General features: G+C 41.1%; 1 protein-coding gene across 1 annotated transcript in view; it reads left to right on the plus strand.

The window, feature by feature from the left end:
• The first annotated feature begins 15,301 nt into the window (after positions 1-15,301).
• The window catches only part of ANKRD7 (ankyrin repeat domain 7), a 32,744-nt gene continuing 22,951 nt past the window's right edge, over positions 15,302-25,094 (plus strand). Inside the window, exons 1-5 of the mRNA XM_070425003.1 lie at positions 15,302-15,531; positions 21,571-21,685; positions 21,846-22,019; positions 23,416-23,522; positions 24,572-24,709. Coding sequence (XP_070281104.1) covers positions 15,302-15,531; positions 21,571-21,685; positions 21,846-22,019; positions 23,416-23,522; positions 24,572-24,709 — 764 coding nt within the window. The remainder of the gene's footprint in view (positions 15,532-21,570; positions 21,686-21,845; positions 22,020-23,415; positions 23,523-24,571; positions 24,710-25,094) is intronic.

Here is a 25,094-nt window from a genome sequence, read left to right on the forward strand (position 1 = left end):
CATTTTGAGTTTATTCTTGTGTATGGTGTAAGTTGATCTAGTTTTGTAGGCTTCCCGCCCCCCCCCCCCTTTTTTCTTTCTTTCTTTTTTCTTTCTTTATTTTCCTTTCTTTCTTTCTTTTCTTCCTTTCTTTCTTTTTTTTTTTGCATATACCTGTTCGATTTTCCCAACACTATTTCTTGAAGAGACTGTCTTTACTCCATTTTATGCTGCTGCCTCTGATGTCAAATATTAATTGAACATAATGGCTTGGGTTGAATTCTGGGTTCTCTGTTCTGTTCCATTGATCTCTATGCCTTTTCTGGTGCCAGTACCAGGCTGTTTTGATTACTCTTTGTAGTATAATTTGATATACAGTATTATGATCCTTCCATCTTGGTTCTTTGTTCTCAGGATTCCTGAGGCTCTTTGGGGTCTTTTCGGTTCCATATAAATTTTTGGAGTATTTGTTTTAGATCTCTGAAATATGCCATTGGTATTTTAATAGGGATTACATTGAATCTATATATTGCTTTGGGTAGTATGGACATTTTAATGATGCTAATTCTTCCAGTTCATGAATACAGTACTTGTTTCCATCTTCCTTTATTTCTTTTTTTCAATGTCCTGTAGTTTTCTGAGTAAAAGTCTTTTATATCCTTGGCTAAGTTTATTTCTAGGTGTTTTATTGATTTGTTGTTGCAATCTTAAATAGAATTTGTTTTTTAGTTTGTCTTTCTGAGAGTTCATTATTGGTGCATAAAAATGGCATGGATTTTTGGATGTTCATTTTGTATCTGTATTCTGCTATTTTGCCTAATTCATTTATTAAATCTAGCAGGTTTTTGGTGTAGTCTTTAAGGTTTTCTATGTCTAGAATCATGCCATCTGAAAATAATGACAGATTGACATCTCTCTTTCCTATTGGATATCTTTTATTTTTTTCTTCTTGTCTGATCACTGTGGCTAAGACTTAGAGTACTCAATCGAATAAAGGTGGTAAAAGTGGACATCCCTGTCTTGTTCCTGTTCTTATGAGAAATGCGTTTAGTTTTTCCTCATTGAGTATAATGTTGGCTATAGATTTGTCATATATGGTCTTTATCATGTTGAGATATGCTCCCTCTATTCCCACTTTACTGGGAGATGTTATAAAAAATGGTTGCTGGATTTTGCTGAATGCTTTTTCTGAGTCTAATGCAATGATCATGTGATCTTTATCCTTTATTTTATTTATGTGATGTATCACATTTATTGATTTGCATATATTGTAGCAGCCTTGTATACCTGGGATAAGACCTACTTGGTCATGGTGTATGATCGTTTTGCCATATTGATGGATCTGATTTGGTAATATTTTTTGAGGATTTTAGCATCTATGTTCAACATGGATATTGCCTGTAATTTTTTTCTTTGTAGTGTCTTTATCTGGTTTTGGAATCGGAATAGTGCTGGCCTCATAAAAAGAGTTTGGAAGTCTTCCCACCTCTTGAATTTTTTAAACTAGTTTGAGGATAGGTGTTAGTTCTGTTTTGAAGCTATTGGAAGCAGGACTTTGTTTGCTGGGAGTTTTTTGATTACTGCTTCAGTCTCATTAGTTGTTATTGGTCTATTCAGGTTTTCTGATTCACCTTGGTTGAGTTTTGGAAGATTTATTTTTCTAGGAATTTGTCCATTTCATCTAGGTAGCCCAATTTGTTGGCATATAGTTGTTAATAGTAATTTCTTATGATCCCTTTTGTTCTTGTGGTGTCAGTTGTTACTTCACACTTCTATTTCTGATTTTATTTATTTGGGTCCTCTTTCTTTGTTTCTTGATGAGTGTGGCTAAAGGTTCATCACTCTTGTTTATCTTTTCAAAGAAACAGCTCTTGGGTTCAGTGGTCAAAAGTATCCCTGGTGGAGAATGCTGCCAGTCTTGCCCATATAGGAGTCTAATCATTTCCTATTGGTTCCAGACACTAGTCCCTGAGGGTTTCACACTTGGAATATCCTGCTCTGAGCTGTTCTCCAGTCCCCCACCAAACTGCACCCAGTGGGGAATCTGGCCCTCACAGAGCTGATCCAAACTGAGAGGAATATTCGCCAGCACCGCCGGGAATTCAAAGTGGCTCCTCTCTTCTGGGGCTTCCAGTCTAGTCGGGAAAATGTCCCACACAGTGTGCATGAGGCCAATAGGAAGAGACGGCATAAACCAGGATACCATTCTGGAATTTATGGCTTTAGAGTTTTTGGTGAGGTCCACTAACATTGTTTTCCAACACCCACCTCAGCTCATTAGTGCTCCATGCTCTCCCTTAAGATACACTTGTCCTGAATCATCTTGGCTCCTGCACATGTAAGATGCAGGCAATGCTAATGTCTCAGACCTACCTGTGTACCTCATGGTCTTAAAATATCATGAGGTACACAGGAGTTACAGAATTTACGAGGCGACCGAAAAATATACAGGAGTACCCGGAGATACAGGAAAAACTCATTTATTTACAGATTTACTAATACCGTGACTCAGGGGAGCCTATTTACAAATCCTGAGTAAATCAATATGGAGGAAGCTTTCTCTTGATATCCTTTTGTTTCTTTGTCCCCCAAATATGGATCATACTTCCGTGGGCTTTGCAAAAAAGCCCTGTGTGTTGGGATGGGGGCTGTGAGACCACACCTAAAGGCCTGGCCTGGCACCAGTGCTGATACCCCCCTCCAGAAGTTGGGTATTGTCCATGGTTTATGGCTTCTGTAAAATGGGAGTATTTAGGTAAACAGGCCTTGCAAAACCAGATAATTACGGAAGGGGCAGTGACTAGACTATAGGCTAACAGGAATGTGCATTAGGGATACAGAGTCAGGCTGCTAGCATACCCTCCCCCCACCAAATGTCTTATTTTCATCATCAACGTGGCCAAGCAACATTAAAATCTCTTTAATGTTGGGTGGGAGCAATTTAAACACCCATCCCTTACTCAAGGATTCAATGACTTTCTTCATGCAACTGCCTGTATAGGAAAGAAGCATATCATAGTGCTACAGTTGTGTTACACAATCCCTAGGGAGCACATAAGCTCATAAAATATAGAGTAAAGGGGTTTAGTTTGGGAGGAAATGTATGGAGTCCTATCTCAGTGAAATGGCACCTGGAGTTCTAGTTATTTTTATCAACATGATTATTTCTGCATTTCATAATTTCAGTATATAAAAGAATTTGTTAACTCTATAGTACTACCTAAAACAATGTTTATAACTAAATGCACTGCGTCAAAAAACACTGATAATGTGTCAAAAGCGGAAGATGATTAAAACCCTTTGATGCTGAGGACCATAAATGCAGCAGCCTTGTCCTCAAACTGCTACTACATTCTTGAGAATGCATTTTCCTACAGAGCCACAGTGCCTTATCACAGCTTCCAAAATAAACAATAACTCACCCAGTACCTAGTCTACAATCGGATTTCCCCAATTCTCTCAAAAATGCCTTTTTACAATTGGTCATAAGAAAAGACATGATTTCTCTGTACCCTAGTTTTGATATTCAGATAATTTTGTGTAATTTCTCTAGAGTTGTTTGCTTGTGTTGAGTCCCCTATTTCCCTGGGCAGTAACATTGAGGTGCCTTTTGCTGGGGCTGGAGATTTGAACTCAGGAAGAAGTAGCTGGCCCTTCTCTCCCTTCCCACTCCCCTGGCTGCCACTCTTACAGGGGGGTTGCTCCTTCTGGTGCTGATAACTTCACTGCTCCTGCACCAGCTTCCCCAGAATAGCCCTGTCCTTTTTGCTCTAGACCAGTGATGGCGAACCTTTTGAGCTCGGCGTGTCAACATTTTGAAAACCCTAACTTAACTCTGGTGCCGTGTCACATATAGAAATTTTTTGATATTTGCAACCATAGCCCTGACCGGTTTGGCTCAGTGGATATTTGCAACCATAGTAAAACAAAGACTTATATTTTTGATATTTATTTTATATATTTAAATGCCACTTAACAAAGAAAAATCAACCAAAAAAATGAGTTCGCGTGTCACCTCTGACACGCGTGTCATAGGTTCACCATCACTGCTCTAGATACACACATCCCTGCTGTCCTTAACTATTCTTGTTTTTAAATTGGTTTTTAGAGAGAGAGGGAGGGAGGGAAAGAGAGAGAGAAGTCAATTTATTGTTCCAGTTATTTATGTTTTCATTGGTTGATTGGTTATTTCTTATATATGTTCTCACTGGATATAAAACCATGGCATATGGGAAGGATGCTCTAGCTGAGCTACCCGGCCAGAGCTGTCCTTTCCTATTCTTTGTATTGGGGGCAAACTTCAGGTCTTTCTGAGCTTTGCTTCGCTGATGCTTTTTACAAAATCTGTTCTACTCCTCTTCACTTAGTCATCTTTGCTTCTGTCTTGTGTCCCTGTAAATTCTGAAGTCCTCAGAAGCAACCAGGGTGCTGGGGTGTTTCAGATGCTTCCTTCTTGCAGTCCTGTGGTGATTTTCAGTTCTCATCAGTTGGGTTTTAAGGAGGAGGATGTGCAACTTGGACCATGAGAGGCACCTCTGCCCTTCTGTAGGGAACAGACGATGCTGGCAGCGTGGGCAGCTCTTCCAGACCCTGAGCCTGCTGAGCTACTCCAGCTGGGAGAGAGGCCCTAGTGACAAAGTTGCTAATTTCCACATCTCTTCCCAGGAAGCCCAGCAGTGATTCTGATTCCTGTTGAAAAAGACATTTAACACTGTCTATTGATAAGTAGATGCTCTGGGAAGATTCTTAGGGGATATAAATAATTGATACTGTGAATGTAATCATTTATAAACTATAAACTGAGAATATCAGGATATAAATAATTGATACTGTGAATGTAATCATTTATAAACTATAACTGAGAATATCACTGTAAAGTAAAAATGAAAAAATTCTAGGACTTTAAATAGTTTAAACAGCAGGAAAGGTTCTTAGTGACTTATTTCAATCATGTTGGCTAGAGTCAGTTATAGTTTCAATTATACCTTTCCTCCCTTCTCACTACCACACTTGACTGGTCTTTTGTAGTTTCCCACTCCCAACTCCAGGTGTGAAATCCAGCATTGTTCCTGTTTTCATCTTCAGTACAATTTTTTGAAAGTCAACACTACCAAGTAGTACTATTGTGTATGAATCATTGAGATGAGAGATGGGAGATGGGAATACAAAAAAATTAAAAATATAGTCTTTTCCCTCCAGGAGCTAACAGTAATTTGGGGGAAACTCATTACAGACCCTCTTCCCCCTAAATAAAATAGACATGGTATATTCTAAGAGATCAAGGAAAGGACATGGTGTGAGGTTGAATTAGCTTTTATTTATCCCACCTTTTAATAGATTGGGGTTTTATTTAATGTCTACATTCTTTAAGTCAAAAAAAAAAAAAAGGAAAAGTCTGTGAAGATATGTAAGGGTTTTTTGATATTTTGAATATCAGTAGAATGAAAGGCTAATATTTGATGATATAACAATTTTTAGAAGACTTTTCAAAGTTGACAATCCTGTTAAGGTTTGAAGATAGAGGTATGAATATTCTCAAACGGAAAACATTTTACAGGAAGAAAAACTAAGTCCAAGAGTCTGAAACTAGAGAAGATGGAGTAGGGCAGAGTGTATGGTAGGATGTCTAGGTGGGGCTTCCCAGCCACTTTCTCATCCTGGTTCTGCGCTTAGCTTTGTGTATAACCTTGAGAAAGGTTACACACTCAGCTGCCTCCTCAGCTCAAACGGAGGTTAGAACACTGATCCTACTTCCTCGTTTGTTAGAAGCATGTGTAATCCCCCTAAAACCATCAGCACCCAGGCATAGTACCGTGGGGCACATGCCACAAATGTGCATCGAATGAAGGGCATGTTTTGGTTTGCCCTTACAGGTGCAGACTACCCAAGGCACCCTGAGAGCATGGGGTTTCCTTAGGGCTTCCATAGGGATCATCCTGTTTAGTCTGGCGGCAACCCCACAGAGAGGTAAAGTGGTGTTAGAGCTCAGAGTGAGAGACCAAGGGCTCCCTGTGGGTGTTCTCAATCTGGATCTCACCCCTTTTCCTGTACTGCTTCCTGGGTAACGGGCATACACTGAGAAGGCAAACCACCTTAGTTACAGTGGATTGTTCAAGCCTGTTAACGATGCCATAATCACACACCCTCAACAGGACTATTATAGGAGTGGCAACAAGCGATGCTGTGAGAGAATAACAGTCCATCTACATAGCCAGTGTTCTGTATTTGCCAAAGAAAACCATTCTCTTTGTGTTGTATTTTATAAGGTGCAAAATATTTTCATATCACTTATTTCACTTACTATTGTTTACAACCCAGTTAGGTAGTAGGGCAGACATTACCATTTTATAACGAAGAAACTGAGCTTCTAAGAGATCATATGGGCAGCTCACGGCCAACCAGAGATCATTCCTTGGAGGACCAGGATAACCTTTCTTCTTTAAGAATCATCTCCGCAATGAAAAACCGACACCAAAATAATGGCCATTAATTGCTGTGTCCCAGGCAGTGAAATATTGCAAAAAAGAAAAAAAAAAAAGGAAAGACAAACAGAAAGGAAATTATAGATAATAAAATGTGTGTGTGTGTGTGTGTGTGTGTGTGGAGTAGTTCTTTTCTATGACTTGTGTGATTAACATAGGGTTGCCAGAGAAAATACAATATGCTTATTCAGATTTGAGGGTTTTTTAAATGACTGATTTTAGAGAGAGGAAAGGAGACAGAGAAACATCAATTTGTTGTTCCAATTATTTATGCATTCATTGGTTGATTCTTGTATGTGCCCTGATCAGGAATTGAACCCACTGTTGGGGTCCTGCCCCAGCAGGTCCAGGGGTCCCCAAAGGTGTGGACGGAGTCAGCGAAGAAGGAATGACATAGAGACTGGGTTCAGTTCATCAGCATAGCGAGGTTCTCCCTCCAGGATCCCCAGCCAAGTTCTGTGTACAGGTTCTCTTGCTAGGTTCTCTAGCCAGTCTCTGTCCAGGTTCTCTTGCTATGTTCTGTCTAGGTTCTCCAGCCAAGTTCTGTAGCCAGGTTCTGTCCAGGATCTTTTGCCATGTTCTCTTCCTAGGTTCTGTCTCTAGGTTCTTCTGTCTCTAGGTTCTTCTGCCAGGTTCTCTCGCTAGGTTCTGTCTCTAGGTTCTCCAGCCAAGTTCTGTAGCCATGTTCTGTCCAGGATCTTTTGCCATGTTCTCTCGCTAGGTTCTCTCTCTAGGTTCTGTGTCTCCTGTTGTCTTGTTACATCTGTATTTATACCAATTGATTCCAATCCTATCAATCTCTATTCCAAAGGTTAGGGGGTTTCTTATCTCCACTCCAGGGAGTAAAGATTATGTAGCTTAAGTGTGATTGTTTGTAGTTAAAGTGATTAACTACCCGCCTGGCACTTAGTTAAGGGGTTTTATCCCCTCCCTAACTTCAGGGAAAAATCCCTACCTGGGGAAACAATCTTTCTTGGAGAGGTGACCTTGGTTAAAACACATAGCACCAAGAAGGTGAGCAAACATATTAAGAACAGTATGCCATATATGCCAGGTCCCTTGAAACAGCAAGGATGGACCGGATCAGGGCAACCCACAACCTTAGGGGTTTATCAGGACGATGCTCTAACCAACTGAGTAATCAAGCCAGAGACTTAGATCTGAATTACAGATGTAGTTTTTTAGTGTGAGCATATCCCAAATATTGCATGGTATATCCTGCAATCATTGCATGCACCATAATTTGAAGCCAAAATAATCTTGATTTGCAAAAGCCATGCATTTGAGAAGAGAATGGGGATTTTCCTAAAACCCCCAAATCTTTATGTTTCACTAGAAAAGCAAAGCTTGGTGGACCCAAGGCTTAAGCCAGTAACATGAACCTGCTGCTATTTCACCTGACCTGTGGCTAGGAAGGGGCATGAGAGATGGTTCATTCCCTCCTAGATCAGATAAATCTCTTTTCAATGAGCATTGCAGACACAAGGGGACCTCCTTTTCAGAATGACCCATGCAGATTCATGAGCGTTGACTATGCAGCCTGTCCAATAGTTTTCAATGACAGGATGTCATTCACAGTTTATTTTCTGGTGTAAGAAACTGTCAGCAAAAGCTTGGAAAAAAAATATTCTTCATTTTTCTCTGTAGCAAAAGGCTAGTCAAGTGAAGCAGTGGGAGTGGAGAAGGAACAAAGAAATCTGTAACTGGCTGTGATCAATTAGTTGTAAGACACCACTGCACTCGGACCAGCCAAGGCAAAGAGTGCTGATGCAACTTATATAAATCCCTAAAGTTCCATTCTTTTTCAAGTTATGGTGATTATTTACAGCCAGGGTATTTTTCAGTGTATGAACCTACACATCATATATAAACCATATATTTTTAAAGTGAAAACGTTAAACATAGGAACTTTGTCAAGAAAAGAGCCTTTTCCTCCCCAGTGGAATCAAAGGAGAGCCAGGCAGACTTCCTAGAGCATTGTGGGGGATTTGCATGCAAACTAAGCCCAGACACTTCGCCAGAATCCCGATGGTTCTGAAAGAGTGAGAGGTCACATGATCAGCCTCAAATCTCAGAGGGGTGGGCGTGTTCCTAGGAAGGATGCAGGCAGAGCTGGTCCTGAGCCACCCCTGCAGGTAGAGGAGGCTTCCCTGTCTAAACCGAAAGGGAGGCGAGGGAAATTTGTCCCCAGAAGCTAAAATAAGAACTACATAGTCAGCAGTAAGTTTTAAAAACGAGTCCACGGAGAAGAGGCGCACACCAACCGCAGAGAAGTGCCGGGCCAGCGGCTCGCCTGGTTTGTCCCCAGAGCGGCTCCGGCCCAGCGCGCACGTACCGTGTACTGTCCAGTGGCTTTGCTGAGGGCGGGAGCAGTGCCAGATGGACGCGCAGTGCAGCTTTAGGGCCTTTTCATTTTCAGGGTCAGTGGTAGGTACCAACGACTTGACCCCTGGAGTGGGTCATTTTGAACACTCTTCCGTAGGACAAAATTATTTTCAGTAATATTAATGTAATAATCAGTAATAATCACTGTTTCCTCCATTCATCCTTTAGTTTTAAAACAAGCACCTAAAAAGTTAAAGAGAAAGAAATGTCCTTTGGAAAGATGCTTTCAAATTTAGTAAAATATTTCATGTATGTAATATATTTCATGTATGTAAAATATTTCATTTCCCAAATACAAATATTACACCATGAAGTTCCCTCTGTTCGTTCCCATATTAAATAGTGTGTTTTAAATTTTTAATGAAACACATTAAATTTAAAAACCAATTTATACCTACTTATTTTAAAGTTAAAGTTTAAAGCTCATTTACATCTTAATTTAAACAAAAATTCCAAGTGGTGACATGCAATGATAGAAATGAAGTAACTCAAGTTCCCATTCTTGTCTGAACAATCACTGTCCTATGGTCTTTTTATTTTCTTTTTCTTAATAGACTTTATATTTAGGACCATTTTAGGTTCATAGCAAAACTGAGCAGAATATGGAGATTTTCAAGGTACCTGCACCCTGTTGCCACCTATGCACAACCTCCCACACAATCAATATCCTGAACCAGAGTGGGACATTTGTTACAATCCACACATTGACACATCACTTGTCACCTAGGACAGCAGCAGGGACCATAGAGCCTGTGAGGGAGGGGAGTGGGCAGGAGCTGTGAGAGGCTCTGCCTCCGGTCAGCTAGGGCACACCACCTGCAGCAGGCATGTCCTGAGTCCAGCACATGCACAGGGCACTGATCCAAATGAATGAAACAGCCACTGCCCTTGAAGGGCTTACATCCCCTGGGGAAGAAACAGTGACCTGCTCCCCTAAAAAGAAAAAGTACTATAACAGTCACAACTGTGGTCAGTAAAGATGTGCCCATCTGATTCTAAAGATTTAACTAAGTGTCTCTTTTAATCCCCATGGCTACTCTTGTGATAGCTGCCTGAAGTAGTCCCATTGCTCAGTATAACTGGGAAGAAAAAAAAAGTTCAATAAGTAATTTACACAAATCATCCAGCTAGTTAACAGGGACTTGAACTTGAGCCTGTAGAACTGTAAGCCCTGTGCTATCATCACAACTGAGGAGAGGCATCAGAGGGAGAAGTGATGCCCAAGATGACAAAGGGATGAGCAGCCAGTGCCTGAGCTGGGGGAGGCGAGTCCCTGGGAGGGCTTGAAGCAATATGCCCTGCCCAGATACCATCTCACTAAGCCTCTGGCCTGGCCCTCAGGTGTTGTTCTTAACCTGAAACACTCCCAGGAAACTGGCCCAGAGTATGGAAGTTCCCTAGGGCCTGGGTCCAATCTAGCTTCGCTGCCCCACTGTTCTTTGCTATATCCCCATAGGACCCCCAATCCAGCTGAGGTGATGCCCTTGACAGAGCCCAACTGGGACACAAAGGGTGGGGACTTAGCCTCCCTAGGACATTACAAAAGGTGCATATTGGAAGGCTTAAGAAAGGGTCGCCTAAACAGAGAGCCTGAATATGATACAGGCCGTTCAATGGAAACCAAATAAAGCCCCTTCTGTATTTTTAGAAAGGATCTACCAGGCCTAACAGGAACACACTGATGCTGACCCACCGGAAAATGTTCAGATGATAAACATGACTTTTATTGGGCAAAGTTCCTTGGATATCAGATGGAAGCCCCAACGTTTAGATGGGGCATTGGGAATGATCCCTCCCAGCTGTTGCACATAGGCTTTATTTATTTATTATTTTATTTTATTTACATTTTATTTTTAAATTTTATTGGGGTGACATTACTCTACACGAACATATAGGTTTCATGTGTGGATTACTAATTTACAAAATCTGTATGTAGGACCATGTGCCCACCACCCAAAGTCAAATCTACTGTCACCTCATATTAGGACCCCTTTCTTCCCCCATCCCCCTCCCTCTGGCAACCATCACACTGCTGTTTGTGTTCATAAGTTTCAGTTTTAGATTCCACATATGAGTTAAATCATATAGTTCTTAGCTTTTTCTGTTGACTTACTTCACTTTGCATAATGTTCTCAAGGTCCATCCATGTTGTTGTAAATGATGCTATTTCATCTTTATGGCCATGTAGTACTCCACTGTGTATATATAGCACATATAGCACATCTTCTTTATCCAGCCCTCTATCATAGGGTACTTAGGCTGTTTCCAACTCTTGGCCACCGTGAATAATGCTGCAATGAACTTAGGGGTGCATATATCTTCGCATACAAATGATTTCGAGTTTTTGGGGTATATACCCAGGAGTGGGATTGTTGGTTTGCATGGTAGCTCTATTTTTAATTTTTTGAGGAATCGCCAGACTGCTTTCCAGAGTGGTTGTAGCAGTCTACATTCCCATCAGCAGTAAATGAGTATACCCTTTTTTCCACACCTCTCCAACACTTGTTGTTGCTTGTCTTGTTGATGATGGCCACTCTAATTGGTGTAAGGTGGTATCTCATTGTAGTTTTAATTTGCATTTTCCCTGATTGCCAGTGAGGTTGAACATCTTTTCATATATCTATTGGCTGTTTGTATGTCTTCTTGAGAGAGATGTATTTTCAGATCCTCTGCCCACTTTTTGATTGGATTGTTTATTTGTTTGGTGTTGAGTTTTATGAGCTCTTTATATATTTTGGAAATTAAACCTTTGTCAGAGTTGCTGTTTGCAAATATCATCTCCCATCTGGTTGGCTGCCTCTTTGTTCTGTGGACACAGGCTTTAAAGTTTACCATGCCCAGGAAGCAAGAACATTAAAGCAGGCCACTTTTTGTGTGTGTTTTCTTTATAGTTAAGTATAACTTTTTTAATATATATATTTTTTACTGTTGATAATATTATAGATGTCGTCCATTTTCCCTTCCTTTACCCACTTCCTCCCAGTCCATACTCGCCCCTGCCCTCCCACCAGGTCTTCCCCACCCTATTGCCCGTGTCCATGGGCTATGCATATAAGTATATAAGTTCTTTGGTTTATCTCTCTTCCCCCCTCCCTCCAATCCCCACATCGAGGTATGTCAGTCTACTCCATGCCTCCATTGTTTCAGGTCTTTCTTATTTTGTTGGTCAATTCATTTTATTCATTAGATTCCACAAATGGGTGAGATCATGTGATATTTGTCTTTCTCATATTGGCTTATTTCACTTAGCATAATATTCTCCAGGTCCATCCAAGCTGTTCCAAAGGGTAAGATATCCTTCCTTTTTACAGCTGTGTAAATGTCTCACAGCTTTTTTATTCACTCATCTACTGATGGGTACCTGGGCTGTTTTCAAATCTTAGCTATTGTAAATAATTCTGCTGTGAACATAGTGGTGCATATATTTTTTCTGATTGGTGTTTCTGGGTTTTAAGGATATATTTCCAGAAGTGGGATCACCTCTGGGCCAAATAGAAGTTCCATTTTTAATTATTTTGAGTAAAATCCATACTGTTTTCTACAGTAGTTGTGCCAGTCTGCATTCCCACCAGCAATGGACTAGTGTTCCCTTTTCTCAAGAGGAAGGAACACTTCCAAGCTCTTTTTATGAGACCAGCATCATTCTAATTCCAAAACCATATAAAGACACTACAAAGAAAGGAAGTTATAGGACAATATCCTCTATAAACCCAGATGTTAAAATCCTCAACAAAAACTAGCAAATTGGACCCAGCAATATATTAAAAAGATTATACACCATGACCAAGTGGGATTTATTCCAGGGATGCAAGGCTGGTACAATATTCACAAATCAATAAACATGATACATCACATAAACAAATTGAAAGACACAAATAACAAGATCATATCAACAGATGCAGAAAAGCATTCAACAAAATGCAACACCCATTTTTTATAAAAGTGGGAATAGAGGGATCATATATCAACATAATAAAGGCCATATATGACAAGCCGACAGCCAACATCATACTCAATGAGCAAACACTAAAACCATTTCCCCTAAGAACAGAAATAAGACAGGGGTATCCACTTTCACCACTCTTATTCAACATGGCACTGGAAGTCCTAGCTATAGCAATCAGACAAGAAGAAGAAATAAAAGGCATCCGAATTGGAAAGAAGGCAGTAAAACTCTCATTATTCACAGATGACATGATATTGTACATAGAAAACCCTAAAGACTTCATCAAAAACTACTATATTTAATAAATGAATTTGGCAGTGTAACAGGATACAAAATTAACACCCAGAAATCAATGGCATTTTTATATACCAATAATAAACTCTCAGAAAGAGAAATGAAAAAAAAATCCAATTTACCATTACAACACAAAATTAATAAACTTAACCAAGTAGATAAAAGACCTGTACTCAGAAAACTACAGGACATTGGAAAGAGAGATAGAAGAAGCTATAAACAAATGGGAGAATAGACCGTGTTCACGTATTGGTAGAATCAACATCATTACAATGTCCATTCTACCCAAAGCAATCCACACATTCAATGCAATACCAATGGCACATTTTACAGATCTAGAATAAATACTTAAAAAAATGTATATGGAACCAAAAAAGACCCCAGATAGCCACAGCAATCTTGAGAAAGAAGAACAAAGTTGGAGGAATCACAAGTATCAAGGTATACTACAAACTCATGTAATCAAAACAGCCTGGTACTGGCATAAGAACAGGCATATAGACAATGAACAGAACAGAGACCCTAGAATTCAACCCAAGCTCAATTATGCTCAATTAATATTTGACAAAGGAGGCAAAAACATTCAACGCAGTTGAGACAGTCTCTTCAGTAAATGGTGCTGTGAAAAATGGACTGATAATTGCAAAAAAGAAAAAAGAAAAATGAAAAGAAAGAAACTAGATCACCAACTTACACCATACATAAAAATGAACTCAAAATGGTTAAAAGACTTAAACATAAAATGGGAAACAATAAAAATCTTAGAAGCACCCATAGGCAGCAAAATAGATAAATGTTGCAAATGGGACTATATCAAAATAAAAAGCTTCTGCACTGCAAAAGAAACCATCAACAAAATGAAAAGGGAGTCCACTCTATGGAAGAACATATTTGGCAATGATACATCTGATATAGTTCTAATATCCAAAATATATAAGGAACTCATACAACTTAACAAAAGCAAGATAAACAATCCAATCAAAAAATGGGCAAAATACCTAAATAGACATTTTTAGAAAGTGGACATACAAAATGCCAAGAGATATGAAAAAAATGCTCAAAGTCACTGATCATCAGAGAGATGCAAAATAAAATGATAATGAGGTATCACCTCACACCTGTCAGAATGGCTAACATCAACAAATCAACAAATGACAAGTGCTGGTGAGGATGTGGAGAAAAGCGAACCCTAGTGTACTGCTGATGGAAATGCAGACTGGTGCAACCATTATGGAAAAACAGTTTATGGAGTTTCCTCAAAAAAATTAAATATGGAGCTCACATTTGACCTAGTGATCCCACTTATAGGAATATATTCTAAGAGATCTGAAACACTAATCAGAAACAATGTATGCACCATTATGTTCATAGCAGTGCAATCCATAATAGCTAAGATCAGTAAACAGCCCAAGTGCCCATCAGTAAATGAGTGGATTGAAAAAGCTGTGGGTACACTTACACCATGGAATACCATGCAGCAGTAAAACAGAAGGATCTCTTTCCCTTTGAGACAGCATGGAGGGACCTGGAGCGTATTATGCTAAGCGAAATAAGACAATTAGAGAATGACAAGTATCACATGAGCTCACTCACATGTGAAATCTAATGAACAAAATACACTGATGAACAAAATAGATCCAGAGACATAGAAGCATAGAACAGACTGAGGAATCTCAGAGAGAAGGCAGGGGTGGGTTGGAAGAGATCAACCAAAGAACGTGTATGCATATATGCACAACCCATGGACACAGGCAGTAAGGAGGTGAAGGCCTGCGGTGGGGGTTGGGAGCGGGCTAGAAGGGGTCAATAGAGGAAAAGAGGAGACATATGTAATATTTTTCAACAATAAAGACTTAATTAAAAAAAAGCCACTAAGGCTCTTGATCCAATAGGAAGACTGAGTGAGTATGACAGTCACTGAGAATCAGGTCTGAGCGCTCCTAAGACTGGGTCCCAACCCCAGCTGCTCTAGGAGCTGAGCATTGTGAGGCACCTGCCCTGCCCTCTCCCGGTCTCTGGCCCACTTCCGGTCTTTGGCCCACTTTCGTCGGTCGCTGGCTCACTTCCGGTCGGTGCTTGGCCCACTTCCGGTCTCTGGCAGCTCTGTCTCCTCCGAGGTTGGTGCGGAAACCCGGGCCAGGCAGAGGGCCATGCCGGGCGGTTGGAAGCCGCAGGGGCGCCCTAGTCTGACGGGAGGACTGTCTCCTCCGTGGCCATGAAGAAGCTGTTCACCTTCTGGAGAAGGAGCGATGGGCCCCACAGCGCCTCCTCAGGGCAGCTCTTCTGCGGGGCCCAGGCGGCTCCCCAGGTGCAGCCTGGCTACAGCCTTCGCGATAGGGATTTAAAGACTCTTCATAAAGCTGCGGCCCTAGGGGATCTGGACAAGGTGAAGGAGTACCTGCTGCTCGGGAAGCATGATGTGAACGCTCCGGACAGGAAGTACAGGTGACCAGCGTGGTGGAAGAAGCGGGGATGGGAAGCCGCGGCCACAGAGGCCCGGGTCCTCTAACGGGAAGCAGGCGTGTCTGGGTACCGGGGTGGTGGTCCCTCATGGCAGGCGCTCACCGAGAGGTCTGGTAGCCCCTGGCAGGGGGTTACATTCCCAGCTTCCATCGTTTTATTTTAAAAAATGCTTACCTGGATATATGAAGGCGTTTGTGTCCTCTCCAATTCTCTCCTCTCCACCCATTGCCTGAACCTCCACCGGTTATTCCGTTTCCCAATCCCGCACCACCCCCCGCACCCCCCTTCCTATAGATCCTATTGTCCCCAGCCACCCCCGCTTTGCCGTATTACTAATGTCGTGATAAAGAAAAGAGTAGAGATGACTTCCCAGATCAGTGATTATTAAGATGGAGACTTTGAAACAGCAAAACAATGAACTCTTTAATGTGGATCTTTTATGATTTTTTTTTCCAATTGCAGAACTATCTTCCAAAATCCCATCAAGACCACTTACTGCAAAACAAAATGAATTTTATAGATTAAGAGATGAAGAAGTTATGTGTTTGGCATTCATAACAGAAAATATATCCCATCTGTGCCTATATTAATGTCTTTTGGGGAGTTTTTAAGTTATGGAGCATGAAAGGCGTCATCTTTCATCATAATTGGGTAACTGGAAACTATGGCGAGAAAGATGATTTGTGTCATCTTGCTGATAGTTTGACCTCCTCTTTAACAAGAACAGAGTGACCTAATTTATCTTTCATTCTATAACACTCCATTGAATTACTTTACAGGGTCATGGAGAACCTCAACATGACTTCATTCAGCGGTCAGTTCTCAGTCTTACCTGGCTGGCATCTCGGACAAGTATCTCACTTGCCCTATCAGTAGTAGCTGAAATATTGTCTTGTCTTTCAGGACATTTCTCCTACTTCTGTGGGCATTTCCAGACTCCTTTGCTGATTTCTCCTCATCCTTCTGACTAGTAAAAATTTGAGGACTCAGACCTTGAATTGATAATTGATATCCTCATCCCTCTCTCTCGTTGTAACTCGAATCTCTAATCTCTATCTCTCTTGTCTCTCTCAGTCTTCACTTGCCTGGTGAAGAGAGATTGGTTTTAAATATTTATGTTCCAATCCTTCCAACTTTTTATCTTTCCCCTAACTCTCTCTCTCTCTCTCTCTCTCTCTCTCTCTCTCTCTCTCTCTCTCCTACTTGGATGTCTAGTAGCCTGTGATATGCTTCTCAATGTTCAATAACGAGCACTTGGCAGGATGGGGGTGGGAACTGGGGGGAAGAGAAGCCCTGATTTAAAGCTATCAATATGATGTCAACTAACTAATGATTCCCGAATATTTACCAGTTGGCTCATGAGATCAGGCATCTCAAACATACCCAAACTGGACTCCTGTTTTTCCTCTTCAGATCTGCTCTTCTCTTTCTATAAATGCCAAGTCCTTTTGTTCAGTCTGAAAGGTGAAGGCTCAATTTTAAACTAATACTTTTAGTCACACTACTCAAACCTGGAATAGATCTAAAGTGCCCAGTCTAGAGTTGAAAATAATAATCTAGTGTGAAGTAGCTTCCTTGGTTTCTTTGTCACTTATCCTGGATTCTAAGTTATCAAGAACCCAAGAAAGTCAGTTAATAAAAAGAGTATTCTTATGATAACCCCTAATTAAAGACTGCAGTTATGATCTGGCCTTGTACTCTGTCTAGAGCAGCGGTTCTCAACCTGTGGGTCGCCAACCTGTGGGTCGAGACCCCTTTGGGGGTCGAATGACCTTTCACAGGGGTCGCCTAAGACCATCGGAAAACACATATATAATTACATACTGTTTTTGTGATTAATCACTATGCTTTAATTATGTTCAATTTGTAACAATGAAAATACATCCTGCATATCAGATATTTACATTACGATTCATTAACAGTAGCGAAATTACAGTTATGAAGTAGCAACGAAAATAATTTTATTGTTGGGGGTCACCACAACATGAGGAACTGTATTAAAGGGTCATGGCATTAGGAAGGTTGAGAACCCCTGGTCTAGAGGAACAAAACTTTTCATTTCAGCTTCCACAGTCCCATCCACACTTGACATCCATCTAATTCATGCCTTTTGTTAAATTTGAATGAGAGATTTCTAAAATCTTATAATTTTCCACCTGTCCACAATCTATGCTGACAATTCTTCCACTGATGTTTGAGAGAGTGAGAGGCTGGGAGAAAACCACACTTGAATGAAACAAAATGATACCAGCTAGCCTGAAACTTTAGAAATGAGCACTAGGCCTCACAGGAATTTAGATTTTTTGTAAGTAGGTATTATGAGTGTCAAAACACACTAATGTCTTAGACTGAAAATAAAACACATTGATAAAAGTTAAGGATTTTTGAGAAATGTAATAATATTCTTGGTTTTAAAGTGTTTTTCTAAGATATTTATACATATCCATTTTGCATTCAACTGTTTTAAAAAATAGAAGGGTTTTTGTTTGTGACATTTGGTGAAAAAACATTCTTATTGGCTTCAAAGCATTTACTTTGTATGTGTAAACATTCGTGAATGCCCATAACAAAGCTATAATTTACTGCATTCTCCATTTGTTAGTTCTGGAATTTAAAATTAGTTAAATCTAAAACTTAAAATGAAACGTAGGCAAATGTTAAATCTGTATGTTTTTAAGACGTTTTGTCTTTTTAAACCCTAGTGGATAATTTCATAGGATTCCAAATATTCCAAGAAAGAATCTTTAAATACTATCTTAAAGGTTTGAGTGATATAAACTTTGTAATGTTTCATGCCTGATCAAGAGAGATTAGTCTAGTTTTCACCGTTTTTTTTTTGTGAAAGACCAAAGGACTATATTGCTCAATACTTCTTTAGAAAGCTGAGGCTTTTATAGCCATTTTATTTTATTGAATTTAAGGTTGATTTCCTCTGTTCCTTGGGGCATATGGATGGGCTTAGAGATTGTCACACACTTACTTCTAAGGCTTAGTGAGGTTTAGACTTCAATTAGAAGAGTGAAACTTATCCAGCAGGCATGCAGCAGTCACTTTGGGAAGACCTACTGAAAGTGCCCAAAGGGCATTGACTTGCTCTTGGAGTAGGGTATTGTGGGAACCACATCAGAGACACCTCATAGACAAGGCCAATTAAAGCACAAAGGCCTTGTTGTCAATACACCAAATGTCCAAGGCCACTCTGTCCCTAGGCTAAGATACCATAAGCAGGTGCAAAGACATAAGCACAGTAATTCCACAGTATACTGCTCATGCATGCCCTTCTGTAGCCAAAATATGATTGATGTAACTATTGGCAGGAAGCCTTTTTTGTCTCTGGAATAATATACAAGTTACTGACCATCTAGTGTGTTGGAATGACGAAGTATGCTAGAGTGTGTGCTACACAGAGATGTAAGGCTACAGAGACCAGCCAGTGTGCTGGGCAGGAGAGACAGAAGCTGCTGAGCCAGAGAGCTCAGATACCGCTATGATGTGATTTTTAGAGACAGCCTGCAACTGTTCAGATAATAACTATAGGTACAGAGATTAATGCTGCTATGTAGGAAAGATATGTATTTACCAGGTGGTGTACGGCTGCCTGTATGAACTTTGCTGTGAAGGACTGTGTTGTCTGATGGCTATATGGCCACTGGCTTCTGCAATAAAGACTCATTCTTATACACCCATAACTCCTCATGGCTTCTCCATCTACTAGTAAGACCTGGTGTCCAAGAAGGTCCAGCCCTAGACAGAGAGGCTTGGACCCAACAGTTAGTGGAGTAGGGTGTGAGAAGGAACCTACTCTGGCATAGTCGAATGGAATTTGGAAGAATATATAGACTCAGAGCACCAGAGCTCTGGCTGGACTCCGGCTGCATCTGACACTCAGAGCATAAGTACTGAGCAGTGCTCTTGCTATCTCTGAGATATATATATATATATATATATATATATATATATATATACACACACACACACACACACACATACACACACACTAATAAAAGACAAAGATGCTAATTGACCATACCTTTGCTACACCCAAGGCATGCCCCCCAGCCAGTCAGAACGACTATATGCAAATTAGCCCAACCAAGATGGTGGCCGGCAGCCATGGAGTGGGAGCAAGCAGGAGGCTTGGTTGCCCTGGTGATGGAGGAAGCCAAGCTTCCCGCCTTCCCTGGCTGGCTGTGGCCTCCGCAAAAGGCAACAAAGTTTCAATTATGGAAGATAAATAAATCCCAGATACCTGCTTCCAGCCAGCCTCCACTGGGAGCTTGGGTGGCTGGGGGCTGTGGCCAGCCTGCAAACAGCCATAAGCTCCTCACCCAGGCTGGCCATACCCTCATGGGGTGAGGGTCCCCGCTGGGGGGCTTGATCAGCCTGCAAACAGCCATCAGCCCCTCACCCAGACTGGCGAGGCACCCCAGCAGGACTCTCCACCCTGAAGGGGGTGTAGCCAGCCTGAAAATGGCCCTCTGCCCCTCACCCAGGCTGGCCAGGCACCCCAGCGGGGACCTGCACACTGAAGGGGCTGTGGCCAGCCTGCAAACAGCCATTACCCCTCACCCAGGCTAGCCAGGCACCCCAGTAGGAACCCCCTCCCTGAAGTGGCTGTGGCCAGCCTGAAAACGGCCCTCAGCCCCTCACCCAGGCTGGCCAGGCACCCCAGCGGGGACCCCTACCCTGAAGGGATTGTGGCCAGCCTACAAACAGCCATCAGCCCCTCACCTGGGCTGGCCAGTTACCCCAGCAGGGACCCCCACCCTGAAGGAACTGTGGCCAACCTGCAAACAGCCCTCAGCCCTTCACCCAGGCTGGCCAGGCACCCCAGCGGGGACCTGCACACTGAAGGGGCTGTGGCCAGCCTGCAAACAGCCATCAGCCCCTCACCCAGGCTAGCCAGGCACCCCAGTAGGAACCCCCTCCCTGAAGTGGCTGTGGCCAGCCTGAAAACGGCCCTCAGCCCCTCACCCAGGCTGGCCAGGCACCCCAGTGGGGACCCCCACCCTGAAGGGGGTGTGGCCAGTCTGAAAAAGGCCCTCAGCTCCTCACCCAAGCTAGCCAGGCACCACAGCGGGCCCCCCACCCTGATCTGGGACACCCTTCAGGGCAAACCAGCCGGCCCCCACCCATGCACCAGGTCTCTATCCTATATCAAAAAAGGGTAATATGCAAATTGACCCTAACAGCAGAGCAACTGGGACTCACTGGTCACTATGACACACACTGACCACCAGGTGGCAGACGTTCAATGCAGGAGCTGCCCCCTGGTGGTCAGTGTGCGCCCATAGGGGGAGCTCTGCTCAGCCACAAGCCAGGCTGGCGGCTGCCAGTACAGCGGTGGTGGTGGGAGCCTCTCCCGCCTCAGCAGCGCTAAGGATATCCGACTGCAGCTAGGCCTGCTCTCCGCTGGCAAGTGGACATCCCCTGAGGGCTCCCGGACTGCCAGAGGGATGTCTGACTGCCAGCTTATTCCCAATCCCCCAGGGAGAGGGCCTAAGCCAGCAGGTGGTGATCCCTAAGGGGTCCCAGACTGCAAGAGGGCACAGGCCGGGCTGAGGGACCCTCCTGAGTGCACAAATTTTTGTGCACTGGTGCTCTAGTATATATATATTAATGAAAAAAGAGAACTGGGGTTGGGGTTGGGAGGAGAGGTGGATCTAAATATTGAGTAAAAGACACCTAGGTTCCTTGGGACTAAATTCTTAGGATATGTATAATAATGGATGAAGGAGACAATAGAATGTTTGCTAGTATTTGCCAAGCTACTAGCGAAAGTTATTTTAGGTGGGCTTAAAGCTGTTTGGCCCTTTGGGTTGTGTGTTTGGGTTGAGGGCTGGGCACGCTTCTTACTACACAAGGAATAATTCAGTAAAAAGCAATTATAATTAATCTTAATTTTGTTTAAATATAAATCAGTACATTAAGCAAATACCTTAATATATGATCTGGCATGAACAGAGTATCTTCTCAAACTAAGCCTTATTTCTAACTTTGTGTCTTGTTATATTTATATAGGACACCTTTGCACCTGGCCTGTGCTTTTGGATGTTCAAATGTTGTGTCTTTCTTAATTGAGAAACAATGCAAAATAAACGTCTTTGATAGTGAAAACAAATCTCCATTGATTAAGGTGTGCTAATTTTTCCTTTTCAATTGGAATGTGTTTGAGCTCTTTTCCTAATTAACTTTTGTTGAATTTCATATTTTAAAACAAAATATTAAACATTTGATTAATATAGCATATCCTGAGTGGAAAATTGGTTACTCATCTATTTTTGTTGTATTGACAGGCAGTACAGTGTAAAAACGAGACTTGTGCTGCTATGCTTCTAGACCAAGGTGCAGACCCAAATATAATGGATTTAGATGGCAATACTGCTCTTCATTATGCTGTCTGTGGCCAAAGTGTCGCATTAGTAAAAAAACTGCTTGAATACAAAGTTAATCTTGAAGCACAAAATAAGGTAGTCTTCTATTAAAAACACATTATATTTTAGAAGGCAATGAAAGAGGTATTCATTGCAGATAATTTATATCTGTTGAAACACATGTTATATAAAGTATGAATTTTCCAAAATGAAATTGGGGAGGAGAATGAGATTATTAAACATTGGTGTGGTTTTCCTTTTTAAAAAGTCTTTCTCCATTTTATTTCAAATTATAATCCTGACCTCTAAAGCAACATCACATTTAATAGTGATAACTGTTCAAAGGCCTATATCAAATGAGAACTATTTTATTTTCCTATAAATGAATATTGATTAGGAATCATAAAACCTATATTTTTTCTATTTACATACTTATGAATAATGGTAAGAATAGGGTTGAATTAGAAAATCACTTACAATACTAAAAGTAATCCAGATCTCCTATTGAGACATTATGGAAAACTGATGAGTATTTTTTTAAGCTTCTTAGCACCTTAGTTCACTAATATTTTGTTTACATGACACACTTGTAGTGCCAACTTGGAAGTTTAAATGAATCCCTATGAAAATTCAATTGTTAACAACATTATAAAATGTGAATGTATGATTTGCAATACTTATATTAAATGCTAGGTGCTCATCACCTAAATAATCGAGGCTCCTCTTACCCACAATTTGCATTAAGACTAAAGTTGAAACTTTAATCTTGTTTTTTGACTGGCCCAACTCTAATTTATTTTCTTGGTCTTTAAAATCATATTTTGTTATGTATCAAAACCTTTTAAAAATTAAAGTGTATATCAGATGTTTATTTTTTTTATTAAATCTTTATTGTTCAGATTACATTTGTTCCTCTTTTTTTTTTCCCCCCATAACTCCCCTCCTCCCAGTTCCCGCCCCACCCTCTGCCCTCACTCCCCACCCACTGTCCTCATCCATAGGTGCACGATTTTTGTCCAGTCTCTTCCCGCATCTCCCATTCCCCTCTCTCCCCCAAGAATAGTCAGTCCATTCCCTTTCTATGTCCCTGATTCATTATAATCACCAGTTCATTCTGTACATCAGATTATTTATTCACTTGATTCTTAGATTCACTTGTTGATAGATGCATGTTTGTTGTTCACAATTTGTATCTTTACCTTTTTCTTCTTCCTCTTCTTAAAGGATACCTTTCAGCATTTCGTATAATACTGGTTTAGTGGTGATGAACTCCTTTAGCTTTTCCTTATCTGTGAAGCTCTTTATCTGACCTTCAATTCTGAATGATAGCTTTGCTGGATAAAGTACTCTTGGTTGTAGGTTCTTGCTATTCATCACTTTGAATATTATATCAGATGTTTCTTAATAGCACACTTATCTTTTAAATTGAATTTGGATCTAAAAGGCATGTTAATGTACAATATTTTAAATACTCTAAAATAATTTTTTTCAGGATGGATGCACTCCACTTTTACTTGCTGTTACTGAAAACAATGCAGAAATAGTGAAGTTTCTTCTGAAGAGAGGAGCAGATGCGAATGCTTCAGATCAGAATCAAAGGTATAATTTGATATGCTAAATAAAAGCATATACCTACAGCAACCTAATGGGATGATAAATATATATTTGTGGGCATGTATGTGTATATACATATATATGTTGATATATAAAATGTATATTATTGATGCTGTTGTTGTTTTTGGAAAAAGATATGGCCATATGATTTTGAGCCAATAACCTATATTCCCAAGACCTGTATTCCTGTAAAATCAAACATTTGGACAAAATTGGTAGCTTATTATTATTATAATTAGAGGTCCAGTGCACGAATTCATGTACCACTGGGGTCCCTCAGCCTGGCCTGGGGGATTGGGCTGAAACGGGCTCTCTGACATCCCCTGAAGGGTCCCAGATTGCGAGAGGGCACAGACCAGGCCGAGGGACCCACCGGTGCACGATTGGGGCTAGGGAGGGACGGGGGAGGTTGGCCAGCTGGGGAGGGACTGTGGCAGGGCTCCAGGGCATGTCTAACCCATCTCGCTCAGTCCTGATCGTCTGGACCCAGCAGTAAGGTAACCTGCCGGTCAGAGCGTCCACCCCTGGGTGGTCAGTGCACGTCATAGCGAGCAATTGAGCAGCCTTAGCATATCATTAGCATATTATGCTTTGGTTGAAGGGATGACCGGACGACCAGACACTTAGCATATTAGACTTTTATTATATAGGATAATTTTTTATAACATTAGAATTTTATACAAAAACTCAATCTCTACCTCCTAGATGTTGTAGTTAAACAAGGGTAGGGAACCCAGAGCTTCAGACGCACTCCTCTATAACATTTTGAGACATCTCCTTGAAAACCCTAGGGTTTTGGGAAGGAGGCATTGAAAACCATTGAGCTAGCAGCTTCCTAGGGGCTCTTTATATTCAGACTTCCAATAAGATCTGGGATTGGCACAGGTTTTTGAGCAGAGCACTTTTTACATTCTTGCCCTGATTCTTTTCCTGATCGAGATTCTACACTTGAACAGTACATTTAAAGATTAGCTTTTGAAAAAGTTACAAGACATGTTTAATCCATAAATAGACATTTATATCTCTTGTTCCAGAACAGCCCTTATGATTGCTCTAAGTGATGAACCAACAAATTTGGTTAGTCTTCTTCTTCAGAAAGAAGTGGACCTATCTTGCCAAGATATTTATGGATTCACAGCTGAGGAATATGCTTCTTTTAATGGTTTTACTATGTAAGTGATACTGCATATCTTTTAACACTTGTATGGAATTTGATCATTAGAAGAGAAACATGAGCCCCCAAATACAATGCTGGAATAGGCTCTGCAGTGTGGGTGACCACATTATGAACTCTGGTCCCATGGATCCAAGGATCCTTGCTTTCACCTGTTTGTAGGGTCAATCAATATAAGAACTACAGGTAGGTGGAATGTACAAATTAACTCACAGCGGCATGGGAATTTAAACAATGCCAAGACAGGGAATTCCAACAACTAGTGACATAGCCATTAATAAAAATCTGGGCAATAGGGTTGGGCAAAATATAATTAATTCACACAAGTTCCGTTAATTGTGTTTACACATTAGCAATGCAATAGTATATTCTCATGAACCCAA

The sequence above is a fragment of the Myotis yumanensis genome, unplaced genomic scaffold (genome assembly GCF_028538775.1).
Source record: "Myotis yumanensis isolate MYYU_CA2020_CCGP unplaced genomic scaffold, mMyoYum1.0.hap1 SCAF_9, whole genome shotgun sequence".
NCBI classification, from domain to species: domain Eukaryota; kingdom Metazoa; phylum Chordata; class Mammalia; order Chiroptera; family Vespertilionidae; genus Myotis; species Myotis yumanensis.